Source organism: Arachis hypogaea, chromosome 2 (genome assembly GCF_003086295.3).
Source record: "Arachis hypogaea cultivar Tifrunner chromosome 2, arahy.Tifrunner.gnm2.J5K5, whole genome shotgun sequence".
Lineage (NCBI taxonomy): Eukaryota > Viridiplantae > Streptophyta > Magnoliopsida > Fabales > Fabaceae > Arachis > Arachis hypogaea.
This window is the reverse complement of record NC_092037.1, coordinates 95,757,969-95,780,089: the sequence shown is the minus strand read 5'-3', so window position 1 is coordinate 95,780,089 and position 22,121 is coordinate 95,757,969. Positions and strand designations below refer to the sequence as shown.

Genomic DNA, 22,121 nt, shown 5'->3' with positions numbered 1-22,121 from the left:
GACGAGGGTAAATAAACTAGTTCACAAAGTTAAAGGTAAAGGTCGGAGCGATAGAAGGTTGAGATTTGAGACATGGAACATAGGCACTCTAACAGGAAAGTCCATGGAGGTGGTGGACACCATGACAAGGAGGAAAATTAACATTATGTGCCTACAAAAAACAAAATGGGTTGGTGTGAAGGCTAGGGAGTTAGATACTTCTAGTTTCAAACTTTGGTATACAGGAAAAGTGAAGAATAAGAATGTGGTTGGAATTATTATGGATAAGCAGTGGAAGAAGAACGTAATGGATGTCAAGAGGGTGGGAGATCGGATCATCTCTATCAAACTTGTGGTGGAGGGAGATGCTTTTCATGTGATTAGCGCCTATGCACCGCAAAGGTGTTCGGACGAACAACACAAGATAAGGTTTTTGGAGGATCTAAAGAGTTTGGTTCAAGACATACCTTCGGAAAATAAGATTTTATTAGGAGGAGATTTAAATGGCCATGTTGGGAGAGAAGTGACTGGGTATGGGAGTATTCACGGAGGCCATGGTTTCGGGGTGATCAATGTCAAGGGAAAAACTATTTTGGACTTTTCCTCAACCTTTGATCTTCTCATTGCAAATACATGTTTTAAAAAAAGAGACGAACATCTTATAACCTATAAGAATGGCATGACAAGCTCTCAAATTGACTTCTTCTTGTTGAGGAAAGTCGACCAGAAATTTTGCATTAATTGTAAAATTATCCCGGAAGAGGGTTTGACAACACAACATAGGGTGCTTGTCATGGATTTTCGGGTTAAGTAAAAGTTGAGGAAAAGACAACATACGAAGAATCCAAGAACGAGGTGGTAGCGGATGAAAGGTGAAGAACAAATAAGCTTCCTAAGACAGGTAGGAGAAGAGACAAAGTGGGATGGGAATGGAAGCGCGAAAGAGATGTGGAGGGAGATGGCAGAAGTTATTAGAAGAACAGCAAAAGAAAGTTTTGGTGAATCTAAAGGAATAGGACCAAGAGACAAGAAGTCCTGGTGGTGGAATACGAGTGTACAAGAGAAGATAAAGATAAAAAGGGAGTGCTTTAAAGAGTGGTCTTTATGCCGCAATGTAGATAACTGGAAAAAGTATAAAACGGCTAAGAAAGAGACAAAAGTAGCTGTAAGTGAAGTAAGAACAATAGCATATGAGGGTCTCTACCAGTTTTTGGGCACGAAAGAAGAAGAAAAAGGCATATATAGAATCGCAAAGAGTCGTGAAAGAAGAACGAGAGATTTGGATCAGGTTAAGTGCATAAAGGATAAAGATGGAGAGGTGTTGGCTCAAGAGGAGAAGATTAATGAAAGGTGGAAGAGCTACTTCTACGAGTTATTTAATGATGGATAGAAGACTCTTCCGAGCCTTGGTCAGCTATGCATAATTAAAGAAGATCAAAACTTTGACTACTATCGAAGGATTCGAGACTTCGAAGTAAAAGAGGCTCTAAAGCATATGAAAAATGGCAAGACAGTAGGACCTGATAATATCCCGATTGAGGTTTGGAAGGGCCATGGAGAAAAAGGTATCAACTGATTAACCAAGCTTTTTAATGATATTTTAAGGTCAAAAAAGATGTCTGATGAGTGGAGAAAAAGCATCTTGGTACATATCTACAAGAATAAAGGGGATATACAAAATTGCGGAAACTATAGAGGGATCAAGCTAATGAGTCATACCATGAAGTTATGGGAAAGGGTAATAGAACGGAGGTTGAGAAAAGAGACACAAGTATAAGAGAACCAATTTGGATTTATGCCAGGCGGATCTACCACTAAAGCGATATAACTATTAAGAAGGATGATGGAAAGGTATCGTAGTAATAAAAGGGATCTACATATAGTATTTATTGATTTGGAAAAAGCGTATGATAGGGTGCCAAGGGAGGTCTTATGGAAGGTTTTAGAAAAGATGAGAGTAAAGATCACATATATTCGTGCAATTAAAGACATGTATGATGGGGTCACAACTGGTGTGAAGACTCAAGGTGGTATGACAGAAGAATTTTCTATTGGTATAGGATTACACCAGGGATCATCCTTAAGTCCATACCTTTACACATTAGTCTTGGAAGTACTCACAGAGCACATCCAAGAGCCTGTGCCATGGTGCATGCTTTTTCCCGATGATATCGTCCTTATGTGAGAGTCAATGAAAGACTTAATTAAGAAGTTGGACTTATGGAGAGAAGCTCTAGAAGGGTATGGTCTGTGCATAAGCCGTAGCAAGATGGAATATATGGAATGTAAGTTCAGTCTGAGAAGGGAAAACCCTAATATAGAGGTGAAGATTGGAGAAAATATCCTACGAAAAGTTAAAAGTTTTAATTGGGTGCATCATACAGGATAATGGAGGGATTGAACAGGATGTAAATCATAGGATCCAAGCAGGTTGGTCAAAATGGCAGAATGCATCTGGTTTTATATGCGACAAAAAAGTGCCTTTAAAACTTAAAGGTAAATTCTATCGTACCGCGATAAGACCGGTTATACTTTATGGTACGGAGTGTTGGGCGGCCAAAGGGGAGCATGAACACAAGTTGAGTGTGGCAGAGATGAAGATGTTGAGATGGATGAGTGGTCATACGTGATTGGATAAAATAAGGAACGAAGATATAAGAAAGAGAGTTGGAGTAGCACCCATTGTACAAAAGATAGTTGAATCGCGTCTTAAGTGGTTTGGACACGTGAGAAGAAGACCGATAGAACACCCAATCAGGAGGGTGGATGAGATAGAAGATGGACAAGGGGCGAAAGGCAAAGGAAGACCTAAGAAGACCATCCATGAGGTGGTCAAACGAGATCTACATATAAACGGTCTCTCTGTAGACATGATACATGATAGAGCACAATAACATCGTTTGATTCATATAGCCGACCCCACCTAGTGGGACAAGGCATTATTGTTGTTGTATACTTTATATTATATATATGGAAAAGTATAGGTAACCAACAACATTTTTGAACAATGTATGAATAATGTGAATTAATAGGGTTAAAAGAATAAATTTAATTAATAGCATTAAATTAATGTATAGCGTATTTTTATTTGATTAGTAGTTATTCATGTTGTTCAAGATAGCCATTATTGTCCTTATGTCTTATAAAATTTTAAAATTCATATGTCAACATATTCTATGTCGTGTCGTATTTGATATCCGCCTCCTAAATTCTAATAAATAACCTTAAACCAAAAACAAGAAAGCAAACTATATTCAAATCACAAGCAAAAAAAAAAAAAAAAACAATAAAAAAACAACACGACTAAGAAAGGCATAAGACTAAGGACTAGTTTAGATAAGATAAGTCTATAAGTAACTTTTTTTATTTTTAAGTTTTAACTTATAAAAAATTATAGCATTAATATTTTGTAATTTTCAAAATCAAATTGTAATTTTTTAAAAAGTTATTTAAGAATTCATGAAAAAGTTAAAAAAATAACTTCTCTTATAGTAGAAATTTTTTTATCATTCTTCTTTTATGATAGTTTATCAGTGGCTAAGAGAATGGGGGGTTGAATCTTAGCCCCTTTTTCGCTTAGTAACTTTTGCTGTCTTTTAAAACACTTGAGGAGATATTTTTTGTTTTTGTCTCGTGTCTAGTCAAGAGACTTTTTCGTTTTGTCTCCTTACCAGCCATGAGATATTTTTCAGTTTCTATGCAGCAGAATCAGAAATGGAGTAGAAGAGAGAGAAAATCACACCAAGATATATCCTGATTCAGCTGCTAAGTGCAGTGTTGCCTACATCCAGTCTCCATCATAATAATGATGGAATTTCACTATAATCATATTTGATTACAAACACCAATTCTCCCTAGGAACTACCCTTCCTATCCGGGACAAGTTCAGAATCTAATCCCAAACTAAACTTGACTTGGTCACTGCCAAACTTTCAATTGTTAAGTGCTAACCCAATTTGCAAGAGGATTCCCACAGAATCATGAAACACAACACAGATGTACAAATGACCTCTAAGGACATCTGTGGCTTTTTCTTTTAATTTTGCACTCTCTGCCTTTTTTCGCTCTATGATTTTTTCTTACAAACCTCACTGTTTGCCTTTTTTCATGAGACTCAAGACAGAAAAAATTAAACAAAAAATTACAAAATAGAAAATATTGAAGGAGAAGAACTTCTGTTAGTTTAGGTAGCTATAAGAACTCTGCACTTACTCTCCTTGCTTCAAGCCCTGGCTGTTCTTCCTTATTTATAGAAGGGGAAGCCTCCACAATTGAAGTTGTTGAACCAAGCCAAACTTCTTCTTCAAGTAAAACCGGTTCGACCAGAGAGAGATGAGAGATAACCGAATGTTAAAACCAACATACAATTACCTCTGTGTCTTCCCTTTGCACCAAGCTTCATCAATCCAATCCATCCATCTTGACTTGCACTCCAAGAAGGATTCCTAGCCCTTGATGCTTCTTGATGCATGATGGCTTCATCTGCCCTAACTTCTGCATCTTCCATCACGTAGCCACTGTAGCTACCTCCTGTGGTGGTTGATCAAAAGCAGAGACAAGCCATGCCTCCAAGGATCTTCTTCCTCTGACCAAAATCTTCTTCTTCCATTTTTGGGTATGGAGAGCATGAGCTTACTTCACCAAATCTTACCTTATTTTGGTGAAGATCTCAGCCACAACATACTTTTTGTTTTCTTTTTCTTGCCATCATTACAATGATCTTGTTACTAGCTCCTTCTTTTTCTTTGTAGCTTGCTAAAACTTCTATGTTTTCTTGTGTGAAGTGACCGAAAGAGAAGAAAGAATAGAGAGAAAAGAAAGAAAAAGCAAAGCATGAGAGTAATGAGTGTTATAAATTAATTAAGATCAACTCTCTATGCTTCTTGTGTAGTAGCGTGTAAGCTACACTAAATGTCATCAAATCACTTTGATATTTTCTCTTTCATGTTTCCAAGGCAATTAACTCAAGCAAAGAGAATTTTGAAATCCACCGTATCATGAAAATGGGATCTGTTGGAAGCATTTTTTGCTTTCTCTCTTTCTTGTTTTCGGACCAAGCAAGCTAGCTTCTAGCAAAATTAATTTGGGCTCATAGTAATGATTAAATTCTGGCCCAACTAACACAACAATTCAGCCAACATTCATATGATTATTTTGCACAAGGCTGAAAGTTAGCATCTCATTGGGCTTGTTGATTTTTTTCTTTTTGGCCCAACAAAAATCTGCACAAACAAAATTATTAATTAAATAAGTATGAATTAAAATCAAATTAATAATTTTGTAATTAATTGTTTTAATAATGTTTGTTCATCATCAATTTAAATTTAGAATTTTCTAAACTCATCATTTTAAAATAAACATTTTTAGGACTAAAAAACTAAATACAAAATAACTTATTTATAAATTATTTTTAACATAAATATTTATTATTTAAATTTTTTTTCCAAAAAAAAATTAATTAAGCTGTTTACCAAACTCAACCTAAGTCATATATAAAAGTTTGAAAAAATAAAGCATCTAGATTTAAATGGAAAAAGAACATTAGATTTATTTGAAAAAAAAAATGAATTGTCATTGATGGATCCAACCTGTTGCAATTCCTCAAGAAGACTAAGTGATGTCTCAAGCCGTTCGAAGTGAAAGTAACACTTGGATATCACAGTGACCACCTCCACAATTTTACATATGAGTAACTATGAGATGTGGAAATTAAATGTTGAAATTGTATGTGCTATTTACTATGTCAAAATTATTTTTCCATAGGATACTAACTCTGTTCACAAAGCTGAATTGTTTCATCATATTTTTGCAGCTGCAAGATGTCAACATTTATTAAACATATAAAAAGTGAAGCTTAAATTGTAACTAAAATAAGTAACCAATTGTTAAGAAAAACTTACTGTCAAGGTTTAAAGCCACACAAGCACACAAGAGGCCAAAAAGGCAAAATTCTCTAAATGCACTTGTGTCGAAAATCAAATCATGATGCGATATATATAGTAAAAAAGAAGAGAATATTAATTTGCAGAAAATAACATCACTTATCAACAAGAGGTATATGACTATATGCATAACAACTATCCAGAGCGTATTGGTTCTTTACAAAATTAGCTCTAACCAGCTAATAATGGGTTTAAGTACATTGTACTACTGATCAATTATTAAGGAGCTTATGTATCAGGGCATAACATCAGTATGTAACTAATTTGAATTTATTAATATCGTCATCAAATATATATTTATATACCAAGTGGTGGGAGGTAAAGTTTGTATAAGGTAAAAAAATAAATAGAATAAATAAAATAAAAATTGGGTGCCTTTGTCATGAGGACATACACTAGCTAGGTCACTAGCTATCTATAAGTTTAGGGATACAAAAGTATAGCCAAACTGTTTTAACTTCCTGCCAGCAATCTTCATAGATAATTACTTATATCCCGAGACCATTCAGTGTAGGAATATCCTCTAACAATAGCTTCAGTTTCTGTAACATTTCACCACAATTAGAAAAATGAAAATTAACCAACAAGAGAACCCAAGGAGACACCAAATAAATATGAAAGATAAATGTTTTGTAAACAACTATTTTTTATGACTGCACTCAAAAAGAAATGTAAAATGTTAAGTTTGTAATACAAGTGTAACCACAAAAATGAAAAATCGTTATATAAAACGCAAAAAACACATCTTGTTTTTGCATTTACGTCCCTATTAAATAAAACTGGTTATTTACATAGGAGTTTCGAATATGAAATATCCTCCTTCTATTTAGTGCCTTAAGTAAGCGATTAACGTTAGCAAGCAAAGGTCAATTCTATAAAAGCTGCTAGAAAGAGGAAATCAAAGTCATAAACGTTAAAAAGATACCCCCTCCATTTTAAAAAATGAGTAATTTTTCAATAAACCAACATGTAAAATTTGTGGGTTAGTTTGAAAAGTCAACATATACAATTGTATTGTATGTTCCACTCTTTACTTGTGTATACAGATTTTATTTGTATTACTCTATTTCAAAAATATAGTACCTAAGAGTGATATTATAATCAAGTTATTGATCATTGTCTATAGAAATAAATTAATGTTAGAATAATTTCTATTTTTAAATAAAAGGAATATATAAATTAAGCCATATTTATATTATTATGTTCTAATTTACTAAATAGTTTGAAGATAAAAATATAATGTACACCTCAAAAAGTAACCTCTACATTTTTATTCTTTTTAACATTTAGATGTAGATGTAGGATTTATTTGAAAAGAAATATATATTACTAAGAGAAGTGTGTAGAGGAAAAAAAAAATCCTTTGAGAAGGAAAGAATTTCTACAAAATTCACATAATGGTCTTTCACTTCATTTTATTGATAACACACGTTAAATGATACCCTTCAAAGCTGATTAGAACATTGCATAAGTGATTAAAGCTCTTAAGCAATTATACCATGTGGGAGAATTTGCAGAAAGTGATTAAGAAGGGTTATTATTACCGTAAGATATTGTGGAGGATCATCCATGCAAGAAGTACCTAAGATTATTTCTCTTTTGAGTTTTGTTGTCAACTTGTGGCAAACTCGTAGCTGAAAATTAACAGAATAGTTTCATTAGCTGATATTGGAAAATTGCAAAATCCCATAGATATTTACAGCAGTACCCGATCGTATTCTACCTCAGATCGAGTAGCTCCACCAATCATAAACACAAAGATTCGCTTTCCCATCTTCTTGAAATCAGCACCGCCGGTGTTCTTCAAAGTGGAGTCACTAAAGAAGAAACAGGAAAGCTATAAGTTGAGGGTTGAAACAAATTCATATCAAAGTACAATTCATTTTCTTTAAATACACAAATTTGTGTTAAGGGTATGCTAGGAGGTGAAAACAGGGAAATGAAAGGCTTCATGAGTAAAATGCAGTTTACTTTAATATTTTAAATCATTTTCTTTCCCTTTTTTTCCTCGTATCTTAGCTAACAAAAATATCTTGCTCTCATTCTATGCAATGAGATTAATATTTCTCTATCTTTAATTTAACTTTTTATGTTGATTCAATAATAGATTAAAAAAAAATAAACAATACTTAAACACCAATTTTAAGATAATTATAACAATTTCACTCAAATATATAGCTGTTATTACAAAATATCTTGTGAATTTTCTGCCACTTTCATGTCACTCATTACAAAAGGTTTCTATATGATGCTAACATATTTGTTTGTCAAGAGGATCGGAACGATTTAATTATTTCCTTTTATAAAAGGAAAAATATATTACTCGAATTTTGTTCCTTGCGTTACAATCATGATCTAAATCTAGTTTATTTGAAAAAGAAAAGTGTATATAATTTGCTCAATACAATTGCTTTCTCTTTTACATTTTGTTTCTGTATTTTCTGCTATGATACACGTTAAATGGGTTTGATATTATTTTTAGGAGGAGAATTGATGCTTTTCATAAGTATAAACTAAGATATCTGTTCTGCTTGGCAAACTTAAAACCTAACGAACCCAGATGTTAGCAAATATTTTTTTTGGGAAAAAATTGTTGGAAACGTAAGTGGCTTGCCTTTTGCCATTTTTTTCAAACAATGTTGGCCACCAAATAAAAGAAAATTCAAAGAAAGTTAGGCACCGTATTTAGAAGAAATTTGGCACTTTAAGTTGGTGATAGCTGGCGTTATAGTACTTGTTTTGAAGCCTATAAAAAGAGGCCTTTGGTGCATGAGTTAAGGGCATCAAAACAGTATCAATAATAAAAGCTTTTTGTGGTTTTTTTTTAGTGTGATATTTTATAGTAAATGCAATATTGTAAAGAGTGTGTAATATAAAATCACATTATTGTGAGGAATAAACACTGAATTATAGGTAGACTCTCTAGTACTCATTAATACTTATAACAAGAGGTACCAGAGCCACTTAGTTTTAAGATAAAGTTCAATCTTAGCATGCTTTGCGGTTATAGCACTGTCTTATTTTCTACATCAGAAAAAGAGTTGTTCTTTGTTATTAGAGAGTTATTTTTGGTTTCATAAGATTTTGGAACCAAAATTTGAAAGAGAGAAATTTGACAGTTCAAATGATTTAAGCTTATTGACCATTATGGTAAATACACTACAAGGTGAAAGTAAATTGCCAGCATTGTTTTCTGAAAAAGAAAAGAAAGAGGCAATGGCTAAAGCACAGAATATTATACCACTAAGTCTTGCAAACAATGTCTTGCAACAGGTTATGAAAGAAACAACTGTTAATTCCATATGGAAGGCTTTAGAGAATAAATATTCTATAAAGACCTCATCCAACAAGTTGTATCAACAGAAACAATTGTACACCTTCAAGTATACTGGAAACAAGATGATCCCGGAGCATATAGATGACTTCAACAAAATGATATCCAATGTTGGAGCATCCGGAATAATAGTAGAAGATGTTTGTCAAGCTATAATCCTATTGACGACACTACCTTCCTCGTACGATAATTTCTGCGATATCATACTATATGATAGATTCGAAATCACAGTGCAAAATGTCAAAGATGCACTGATGACAAAAAAAATCAGAAATTAATATCTGGATTCACTGTTAAATCACCCGCAGATGGATTGTTTGTGACAAGAGGACGTAGTAAAGAAAGAGGATCTACAAGCTCGAGTAAGAGAGGATCAAAGTCTAGGAAGCACAAGTATGTTAAGTGTTTCCATTACCAGTAGCCAGAATACATTAGAAGAAATTGTCCATAAAGGATGAAGAAATTAGGAAATTCTGCCAACTTAATAATTGAGAGTTTTGATGACAGTGACACTGGTTTCTCTGTAACCATATTTACTGGTAACTACAGAGACGAGTAGATCATAGATTCTGGAACATGTTTTCACATGACACCTAGAGTAAAGATCTTTTTACTTTCTACAAAAATATGAAAGACTGGGAGATAAAAGACTAATTCTAGTTATAGATGAAGGAGAGGTACGAATCGGATCAGATGATGGTACCAGAACGGGATAAAAATCTGATTTCCTTGAGTGTCTTTGTCAAAAAAAAAAAAAAGTACAAATTCACTTAATGAAGGTGATTTTTTGAAGGTATTCAACGGCTCAATGGCGGTGATGAAAGAAAAGCTTCATGGTGGGATCTATCTTTTGCAAAAGAGCACAGTTAGTGAAAATGTTGTCGTCGTATCCTTAGAGAAAGGTGATAATGATGCTACAAGACTGTGGTATATGATACTTGGTCATATGAGGGAGAAAAAAAATGTCTATACTTGCTAGCAAATACTTGCTGAAAGGATTAGAAGAGTTGTAAACTTGGTTTTTGTGAAAACTATGTCTTTGAAAAATAGAAACGAGTAAAGTTCAACTCTGGTAAACATAATAGCAAAGGAATATTGGAGTATGTCCACTCAGACGTTTGGGGTCCTGCCCCAATCAACTCACTAGGTGGAACTCATTATTTTCTCACATTGATCGATGATTATTCCAGAAAGGTCTAGGTTTTTTTCTTGAAGAAAAAAGATAAAGTGTTTGGCGAATTCAAGCAATGGAAGGCCATAGTTGAGAAGCAAACTGGACGGTTAGTTAAGAGATTAAGAACCGACAATAGTAGAGAGATTTTGCAGTCAAGAATTCGCAGAGTTCTCCAGATATACTAATATAGTGAGGCACCATACTGTACATCACAGCAAAATGGAGTTGCAGAACGTATGAGTAGAACACTTCTGGAATGTGCACGATGCATGTGAATCAAAAAGAGGGATTGAATCTCTTCACAAAGATCAAATGTGGAAGTTGATGGAACTTCCAAAGGGAAAAAAAGGATTAGATTCAAATGGGTCTTCAAAAGAAAGAGAGGTATTCCTGGTATTAAACCTCCCAGGTCCAAGGCAAGACTAGTAGCAAAATGCTATCTATATTCAGAAGGAGGTATCAACTTCAATTAAATATTCTCTCATGTTTCTAAAAATAGCTCTGTTCTTGGCATATTAGCTACTGTAAGTACGTTTGACTTATAGCTTGAACGGCTTGATGTAAAAACGACTTTCTTACATGGTGAGTTAGAGGCAACAATCTACATGAGTCCGCTAGAAGGATTTATAGATCTTGAGAAAAAAGATAATGTTTTCTTGGTGAAGAAGTCATTGTACAATTTGAAGCAATTCCCTAAACAATGGAACAAGAGGTTTGATGCTTTTATGATTAGTATTGGTTATCACATAAATCAATATGATAATTGCATCTACTCTAAGAAACTTCTAGATAGTTCACGAATTTATCTGTTGTGTTTTGATGATATGCTAATTGCAGTAAATGATAAAGCTGAAATTAGTATGTGGAAAGTTCAGTTGGAAAAGGAATTCGAGATGAAGGAGTTTGGTACAGTAAAGAAAATTCTGGGAATGGAGATTCATAGGGAGAGGCATTGTGGTAGGTTGTGTTTAACACAACATAGTTACATTACAAAAGTACTACAACGCTTCAATATGGATCAAGCTAAACCAATTGGAACTCCGTTAGCTACCCATTTTAAGTTATCCTCAAAAGAATGTCCGAAAACAAGGAGGAAGTGAAGCTTATGTCTCGTATATCATACTCTAGTATTATTAGCAGTCTCATGTATGTCATGGTATGCATTAGACCAGATATTTCACAAATAGTAAACGTAATCAGCAGATTTATGAGCAATCCTGAAAAGGTACACTGGGAAGCTATGAAATGGATTATGAGATACTTGAGAGGCTCGACGAATGTATGTTTGGTGTTTGATGGTCAGAAGAACCGTGAAATTGTTGGCTATATTGATTCTAATTATGCAGGCGATTTAGATAAAAAGGAGGTCATTGACATCTTATATCTTTGCAGTCTTTGGATGTACAACTGAAGCTGGAAGGTGATGTTGCAATCTATAGTTACATTATCTACAACTGAAGCTAAGTACATGGCATTGACTGAGGCTGTAAAAAAGGTATTTGATTGCCTGGTCTTTTGGATAGTTTTGGATTGAATCAAGTAGTAGTACCAATCATATATTGTGATAGTCAAAATGCTATTTACTTGGCTAAGAATTCAGTCTATCATGAAAGGACTAGGAATATTGAGTCTGCTTCATTTTATCAGAGAAAGTATAAATACTGACGTTGTTATTATTCAAAAAATAACTACAGCGGAGAACTTAGCAGACATGACGACTAAACGTTTGTCTCTTGACAAATTTAAACATTGTTTAAACTTAGTCAATGTTTGCAGAAGTTGAAAACTGTTGCAAAATGTAAGTCAAGGTGGAGATTGTTGGAAACGTGGATTGCCTTTCGTTACTTTCTTCAAACAATGTTAGGCACCGTATTTAGAAAAAATTTGGCACTTCTGTTAGTGATAGCTGGCACTTTAGTATTTGGAGACTATAAAAGGAGGCCTTTGGTGCATGAGTTAAGAGCACCAAGACACAAGCAATAAAAAATTAAAGCTTCTTGTGGTTTTCTTTGAGTGTGATATTTTTTAGTAAGTATAGTATTGTAACGAGTGTATAATATAAAATAAAAGTATTGTGAAGAATTGGATCTTAGGTAAATTCTCTACTACTTATTAGTTACTATAAATTATAAAAGAAAAGTGTCTATTATGATCATACTATATTGTAACTACGATTAAATATAATGGATATTTTTGAAATTTGGCCCGTGGTTTTTCACTCGATAATTTTGGAGTTTTCCACGTTAAATTGAGAGTGTTATTTTGTTGCTGACATAGTACTATTTTATTGTTCACTGTACGAGGGCTATTTACTATATAGTCCTATCTACCTATACGGTTACTGTTCACATGTACTAAATTACCGCACTTATAATTCTGTTAGTTGTATTTACTCGTGATACTCTATATCAAACCCTTTCACTCACACTCATAGTATGTAATATGCTAGAGGTGTGCCTAACTCTGATTATCCATAACAAAAATAAGCTATCCTTACTAAACACAAGGGAAGAATTTCATGTCACCTTGAATATCCATCGTCTGATCCTCGACGTGCCCAGTTTGCGGTCCTCCTTGATTTGGGTCCGCCAGTAGTTGCAGCTGCCGCGGTGCGTTGGTTGGTTCCAACAGGAGCCTGTTTGGGAACAGGGGCTGGTTCATTTTTGCATGAATAATCATTCTTTGATAACTGCCCCTTATTGAGATCTTCAATGATCTCCTGCCAAACGCAGTACAATCTATACTTCAATTTACATTGATCATATAACGTAAAGAACATTTGAATGAAGATGGCATTGAAGTATTTATTAGGAAAATATAAAGATTTCATGGCTCACATTAATTGGTCATTCGAGGACAAATGCCACTATATGATAAGGAAGTATACATTCGGTGATAACATAAATGCATGCATAAAACGTAGCTTAGGAAGCCTCATCTACGGTTACATTTTCATATGCCACAGAATCTTTGTGCTATCATTGGTATAAATTGCACTATATATATGAGAAGAGAATACAAATATGAGAAAACTAGTTTTGTCCAGATTTCAAGTGTGATACTCATTATGGTGCGCAACAGATAATTAACCAATACATTTGGTACTAATAAGACAGAGATGAAAATCAATTATGTCAACATCTATGTAACATAATCATGGAATTTAACTAAATTAACATGCAAAGTACTTGGAGTAACGATGTTTTATCATCATGATAGGAAAATTAATTACGCAAAAGTTATTTAATTATTATTAGAATCGAATGATTTTAATTTAATTCTAAAAATCAATCTTTTATCTAGACTTAAAATGTGAAATTTGGTTAACAACTTAACATGATATACAGGAGTGGGCTAATGACAAGAATAAAATAACAAAGACTTAGATATCATACAAAAATTGAAGGATGTTATTTAACCGTAAGAATTATTATCCAAGATTTACCTAAAGTTATCAACATGTAATCTCTAGTGACGGAGTTTTCTAGTAAATAATCATAAATGGAAAACAATCAGGGAGATTAAAGCAGAGCACTCATGATATTTAGTCATACCTCTATCATGGGAAAAAATCGAACTAGTTGCCATGTTTCTTCTTCCTCGTCAGAACGATCTTTTCGTGCTGCTTGTTTTGTCTATGCAATACAAAAAGTTTACACATTGATCGTGAAGAGATTTTTATTACAACAGGGAATGCAAGGGAGCATTCTCTAATGAAAATATTAGTTTCATCCAGAAACATTTTAAATCCGAATTATTGTCCCTTCATAAGCATAAAATGACTACTCCATTTATCCGAAAATAATAACTCATGTATATAATTTTTTCATTAACCACTGTGAGAGTTATTAAGCCTAGGGAGTAAAAAAAATTACCTTTTGATGATTACTGAATTTGAGTGAGAAACCACTGCTGCTGGTAGTCGACTTCTTGTTTGCTGATCCCGCAAGTAATTGCACATTACTAATTACTTTCATGTCATCGGGTGATAATTTTGCCAACTGATTACAAACACAAATCAACCATTTAATAATATTTGATAGCCTGAACTTCTATAATATAAGTTATATACAGTTATACACTTTTGTAAAAGAAAATTCTGTAGGGCATATATAATTGTATATGGTAACTTCTTCCGTTTGACTTACAAAAATTACAGGTTGATAAATTCACAATGCCTGGAAAACCAGAACGGTCCACAAAAATAAAACATATCAGACTTCAAAATCTGATTTAATTTATTCACTTGGTATTTTTTTTTATTTGTTCATCTTGGTCTTGACAAATTTCATTTATATACCAAGAAAACTAATGATGTGACATCCAGAGGTAACCTATTCTTTTTGGTGTCTTAGACAACTTAGCTGGGTTTATGTAAGAGCGCGTCATAGATAAGTGTGTGAAAGTGAAATGATTTCCTAAGTTCTAAAAATGTGACATGAACATGTAGCAGGTCAAAGCTAGGCGCCCGCACATGAAAGTTCAATTCCATGATGAATTTTATCCACTAAACTTCAGACGGACATTTATCTGATCATAGTACTGAACGTCTTGTATTATAACTTTCGGAGGTATGCATAGAAAGAAGGATTTTCATGCTTATTGTTAGGAACTTGTATCCATAACTTCCGTATAAGTAAGTTTGGAGTTGAAGAATAATGAAAGAAGCATATTTTCAGAGAACCTGCATTAGTTTTGTGGCTTTATCACCCTCGAACTTATCAGGATAGACAATTGCATAAATCATCAACAAGCGCAATTTATATTCCGGATTTAGATCCTGCATGTGGTGCAAAATGTAAATAAAAGAAACTAAGGAAGTGTACATTATTGTATGTTAAGCAACAAATGATGTTGAGCCTTCAGTAAAAGACCTGCTTTTTTAGAAGATAGTTGATAACTTCCTTTGCTCCAGCATCCCCAAATACAAGATCTTGCTCTAATTGTCCTAGATCTCGAAGCTCATTTTCTCTTATAATTGTATTGATCTTTCCAGCTATCTGCATTGAATTTATCAAGAACAATTGTCCGTGTAAGGATATATTTCTCTTATAAAAGTTCAATTCCCATTTATTAATAGCATAAAACTCAATGCATCAAAATTAAACCCAGCTAATTAGTAACCTTTATCATCATCTTGGAATAATCATATAATCTTTTGCTAATGTCGTCTAACACTACGCTCAGCATGGATTTTCATAGAGGGTGTCCTTTGAGTCCTCTAAACACTATTGTTATAATTAAAGCTATACCCAAATATTGTTTCTAAGCAGTTCTCATAAAATTAAATAAACATAGAAAGTAAAAATAGAAGATGGTAAAAAAAGAACCTCCACATGGAGCGAAATCTTTTCCATTTGCTCAGTGTACTGAGGCAAGGCTTGAACCATTTTTTGCAAGTCACGTGTAGATAATTCATTACCATCTCTGCAGAGAATGAAATTTATACTTAAGTATGTGGCACTAGCTTCATGTTTAAAAGAAATAGTCAAATAATTAAGTGAAAATGATAGAAGGGGAAAACTAATGAAAGCTTATAAAGAGAAGGTTTGATATGTAACTGTATTGATGCCTCCAAAAAGACTATAATGTAATTCCAGGCCCCCAATCCCCCTTTTTCCGAGCAAAAAATAGTTTATCTATGTACCTCTAACTAGAGGAATAGGGATTCAATTCATTTGAACTATAATTCATCAGAAGCTGGTTATCTTGAATTGTGACTTGAGAGAACTAAATTAAGGTTTTGCATGTCTTTAATATCCCAATATCACTGAAACTCCAGACCCGTATAAATTTCCAATGCTGAAGTCTAAATCTGCATTATCTAATTAGTAATAATAGGAATAATTACTTTACAATATATATATATAAGGCTGATGCACACATTCATCACCATTGGATTGGGTGTTTCAGCAGTTCAACCCAATGATAATTAATTGTGAGTTCATGACTTGATCCAATGTACAATATAAACACGTTTAACATTTCTCTAATTAATTCCTGTACTGTCGAAGGATTAACCATTAAAGGCGGATTCAGTAATATTTGTAGTTACCTATGCTAACTTTCGTCATATAATCCTATCAATTGATAACATTCACACAGAAGATAACGTTTAATGAAGTTGAGATGGAAGACAAAATCAAATGAATGATAGCAATAAGGACCTTAGTTTGACCTTGTATTTTATGAATTGGCCAAAATTTACTATAAAGTATAAATGAAGGAGAAAGGTGTGAGTGCAAACCTTCCATGGAGTTGGGCAGCTTTGTTCTTTTGCACGAAGTTGGTAAACTTGTCATGCAATCTTTCACTAGCCTGAAATTTTAGGTTGTAAAAGAGCATTGGTACTTCACGCATTAACTATATTTGCGTGTAAGCTGATAACAGTGAACAAAAAACATACATCTGCTATATGTGTATTGCGAAGTTCAGCCCAGACTGAATCATTTTCATCTAAAATGAACTCTTTTGTCTCAGGTGGGCCTCCTGATTTGCTGGGAATCTGAAACAAAATATAAATAGTAAAATGGACGCCAATAAGATACATATATGCCAATATTTAGAAAATATAATATGTGAATTCAATTAAAATTAATATAATATATAAAGTTTAGTAAAATAAACAACATAAACAATAAACTTTTCATTAGAAGAAAGACATGTTAACCTCACTATCTATCTATTTATCTATCTATCTATTTATCTATTTATAATATATAAAAGCTAATATCAACTCTCTTCATAATGAGTTTAAGTCATCTTTTCTTTGCTAATGATGCTACATCAGCAATTCTAATGACTTGGCAAAAGATGAAAATCAACCAATTATTATTTAGTAAAATAAAATATTTTAAAAAAATTAAAACAAAAAACTCTTTTCTATTATTATTCAATTGAAACATCAAGTATTAATTAAATGCAATAAACATACATTAAAAGTGTCATAATAATAATAATTATAAAAAAATTCAGTTATAAATATTTAAATTTTACAACTTATACATATTAAGACTCTTACTATTCTTCATTTCTTAATCTCTCATACTAATTATAAAAGATTTCTTAAATTTAATATAACATAACTTATATATATTAAGACTTTTACTATTCTTCATCTCTTAATCTCTTATACTAATTGTAAAAGATTTCTTAAATTTAATATAATATTTTTATTTACAAACAAACAAAAAAGTAAGAAAAGACAACGTGTAGCAATAATGCAAAAAAAAAGATGAAAATGCAATTTTATATAACTCTAATATAAATAACTTATGTCTTTTTTAAAAATAAATAAATTCAAAATCTATTTATATTTTGTTCTCTAACATATTTTTAATATAACATTTATTAAAATATACTATATAGTATAAATAATCTATCTCTAGTTTTAATTAAACATAACTTATTATAAATACAACTAAATGTATTTAATTATTGGTTGATTGTATTATATCAATTAATTTATTTAAGTCTGAACTTTGGAAATTAGTATGAAAAGTAATAAAATATAATTAAGAGTATAACAAAATATTGCTATCAAATGTCCAACAGCAAAATGTAAAAACTTGTGTAAGGGAGGAAGCGGAGAGGAAAATTATACCTCTTGAACATATTTATTTCCATCCAAAGTCAACAAATCATGGCACATAGCATCATACGTCCATTCATGAATGACAGGAGCAATCTGTGAATGTTTTTCCGAAACATACATTTGTCAAACAGTGAGAAGCGTTCACAGCAAAGTTTTTAGAATTTTGTAGCACTTTTTTTTTTTTTTTTTTTACATTTCTCACATGTATATTTTTCTTTTTTTAGTATTAAAAGTTAAATTGCTCATAATATGTAATCTTGCTCATATTTTTAACCTGATCTATGGACCTATCAACAATGATAAGGTCGCAGGTTTCGCTTTGTGGAAAGTTGGGAATAGTTGTTTTATATTTAGTAATCAAGTCCCAAACAGCATCTGCTAGCTTGGTAGGTACTAAATCACGATCTGTTGGTGTATAATCATCAGTTGCCTTTACAGAGCGATACCTCACATGTGGAAACTCCTAACATGATGGGAAACATTAGGATAGTATAATTAGATCAACCGTAATATGCTTGAACTGAAACTACGAGAACAGGTAAAATTGAAGAAGCTGAAAATAACAAAAGACAAGTAATTAATCCATTATAACCTCGATCTAAGTTCGTCACATACAGAATGGGACATGCGAAAGTAATACCTTCATTGAAGCGAAAACTGTAGCTAGTCGAGTTGCCATACTGTTCAAGCATGCATTGAATTTGCGAGTATTCTCCATCTTGCCATAAAGTTCTTGCAATGCTGTCTCATGATCGGTGATAAACGCCTGCGCGATATAGATCTCCGTTGATAAATAATTCCTTTATTGCATACTCAGAACATATTGTCAAAATGTCAAGAAAACATTGTTTAAAAATAAATTAATATAATAACTAGTGTCAATCACACTAATAGTACCAGTATATAATAACGTAATTACTACATAAATTATCAGAAAAAATACTCTACTGCAGTGGTTTGCATCCTATTCTTTGTGTCTGATCTCTCTTTTCCTCAATGAAAAACTTAAGTCTTAACATTTATAGAACATAGGGACATCAAAAAAACCATATAGTTAATTATTTTGGGTTATATTTTGGACATACTGTACAAGAAATTTTGGAGAATCAAAGCAGGCTTAGAGTATAGTATATATTCTCCTAAATATAAATTTATTTTCCATGTATCAAGGACATAAATATCTTGTTAGGTAATATTATAAAAGCGTTATCTCAATTCAATCGGAACACAGCTATATAGTACATCATGTAATTCAAGCAATATGCATGCTCCCATGCACTGAACTGAAGCATGAACAGTTCTATCATTCCATACCTGACTATCTATAGGAAAATATTCCAAATTCATCTGAAAAATAAAATGATAAAAGAAAAGAACAGTTTTAGTAATTTGATGAAGAATATACCTTGATAGCTTAATACAAGAGAAATAAAATCCTTACCTCTCTCAAGGCCCCTATGCGGGGTAAAACACTTGTATCACACTTGATATGGTTTACAAGTTCCTTAGGGATTGGGTGACTGAAAAATACATACGCTCTGGAAAAGAAAATGGATTGGAAAAAGAAGAAGAAAAATTAAGAAAATAAAGGGAAAAAAATAAAACAATTAGTTTGATTCTGATTAAGCTCATAAGTACAATATTTAAAAGTTGGAAAAAGTAGAATTCTCCTCATACTTTCTGTATAGGGGCTCCCTTCCAGACATGTCAGACAAGAACATGACCACACTGCGTGCTAGCAAAAGAGATGTTTAATATGGATAAAAAATATGCATGTGAAAATGAAAGATATAACAGAAAAAAATATTGTTAAATATTTAAAATATAGAAAAAGTTACCAGCACTTTGCAAGTTTCAAATACTGATACTATAGCAGATAATTATATATGTTCAAAATTGTAAATGAAAGATCTATTTTAATAGAAATTATAAATTTATATTTATTAGTCTATTTCTATGTTGTGCTTGTTTTCAGAGTATGTTTGGATGTTGTTTACTGAGGAGAAGAATGGCCAGCAGAGAAATCATAAAAAACTAATATACTATATATCGTTGAAATTGGTGATAAGATAGACACGAATACAAACTCCAATACACATTTACAAGTGGGAATTTGCAAAATGAATACCAGAAATTGTAACATTATGTTATAATCGAAAACTAGTCCTTCAAGAATTAAAAAATAATTTCATTTTATTATATGATTCTTATAATACTACCTTTTGGCAACTCAAGGAAAAAAAAAATATAACTAAGACTAAATTACTTCTCTTTTGTAGGCTGGATGAAATAAACAGCATCCATAGATGGTAACGGCTGCCTTCTCCGAAAAAGGTCTTCCACCACTGCAATGAGATGTCTATAGTTTATATAATACCATATTTTGACAGTAACCAGAAAGCAAAATGTTGCACTATATTCTATATATAGTTGACTCAATGAATATTTGAAGAAAACTTCAAGGAAAATGAAAAGCAGAAAGCTAAGAAATTGAACAACTAAAGTTCAAATGAGCTTAACAAACATGGCTTAATGCTTGAAAAATATTAACGCAGATGATCTCAGCGTGCAGACTAGAATCAAGTGCATCATGTTTGATTTCTTGAAATTCTTGAAATTAAAGTGGCATTTGGTATCAATGGCATGTTTTTGCTTGTGCCATCGATCCGAGTAATTGAGTACTAAATAAGAAAAGCAAGAAAAAAGTACACTCAAAAAAGGCTATATATTATAAGGGTTCTTACAAGAAACGTCTTGGTCTGTGATATCCGCCATTTTGCATGAATGTGACATTACTTTAACTGTGACCTTGTCCATTATGAGCACCTGCCAGAATTAGAAAAAAAACAAATGGTTAAAATCAGCTATCAACTTGAATTAGATCAGAATTGAAGATATGCAAATATAAAATGTTAAGACACACCTTCCATGCTTTCGAATCCCCTGACTTTGCTGATCTAAGCATTTCATACAATAACCCTATGAGCATCCAGAACAACCATGAATAAGTTACGGAAGTAAAGCTAATTCATGGACATCTTGAATATATCCTTTTACATAGATTTAAATGATTTGATTAAATATTTAAAAGAATCTCCTATTAATTATTAGATTTTCCTATAGGTCACATATATGGAATACTATGTTCTGTCTTCTTCATCGGTGAACAAATTCCTTCCACGGCCAATTTATAAGAAGATATTTCGCATGCATAATACTGTGTATTCTATTTTGAGCTTAGCATGAAAAATATGATTTCAGATGTAAATCATCTAATATTCCTTCCCAGGAATTTTTCTACACTTAAATCCTCCAAACATTTCAACAGGAAAAGCATATACCTGTTCATTTTCTAGAAAAAAATTGAAAAATGAAGCATCCAGAAATTCAATAAATTCGCTTGGAGAAAAAAGAAAACTATCCGAATTCGAATTCAAGATCAAATGCATAGGAAATGAATAAATCTAGAATTCTAAGTGAGGATGCTCCGATACTGAGCTCTGCCTGGAGAAAGATTTGTCATATAAAGAGAAACTGGTCATCGAAGCTTCACAGCTAGCTAGCAAGGCAGAACCATAATGCATCTACGATATATTTTCTGAGCTAACATTTCTCGAAAAACAAACATAAACAAAAGAGAACAAGGAAAACTAAACTAAGTGAGAGACAGAAGGAAATGGATCTCACGATCGTGGCTGATTTGCTTGAACGGCTTGTACTCAGGCGTGTTGCTGTTGGATGTCTCCGAATCCGAAAGCGACATTGTTGTTTGCAGAAGCTGGTTGCGATTATCAGCTCCGGATGCAGATTCGAGAATCGACAATGGCGAAGAGAGATAGAGATAGAGAGAGAAAGAGAGGAGAGAGAAAGAGAGGAGAGAGAAAGTCGTTGGAACCGTTGAGGGAGAAAGAACGAGAGCGCTGAGAAAGTCCTTATAAGTGTGTGAGAGTTGGGGGGTGTGAACGTGTGATTTGGAACTCGAGTTTCGGTTACGTTTTTGCGCGCGTTGAGTCGAGCCAAATCCACTTTTATACTTGGTTTCATAATCATTGGTAATGGCTGTAATGCCTGTAATGCCCATTCTCCAATCTATTATAT

General features: G+C 32.8%; 1 protein-coding gene across 1 annotated transcript; it reads right to left on the bottom strand.

Annotated features, from left to right (window-relative positions):
* Positions 1-6,020: 6,020 nt before the first annotated feature.
* LOC112753190 (protein transport Sec1a) lies at positions 6,021-21,912 on the bottom strand. Its single transcript, XM_025801596.3, has 21 exons — positions 21,711-21,912; positions 20,947-21,002; positions 20,768-20,849; positions 20,290-20,368; positions 19,701-19,751; positions 19,465-19,561; positions 19,338-19,370; positions 18,664-18,789; positions 18,298-18,486; positions 18,033-18,116; positions 16,836-16,934; positions 16,677-16,747; positions 15,760-15,856; positions 15,304-15,429; positions 15,114-15,209; positions 14,305-14,430; positions 13,984-14,064; positions 12,955-13,148; positions 7,645-7,738; positions 7,466-7,555; positions 6,021-6,463 (listed from the first exon to the last, which is right to left on the bottom strand). Exons 1-21 carry the CDS (start codon positions 21,784-21,786, stop codon positions 6,410-6,412), a joined length of 2,001 nt encoding a protein of 666 aa, XP_025657381.1. The 5' UTR covers positions 21,787-21,912; the 3' UTR covers positions 6,021-6,409.
* Between the last annotated feature and the right edge of the window lie 209 nt (positions 21,913-22,121).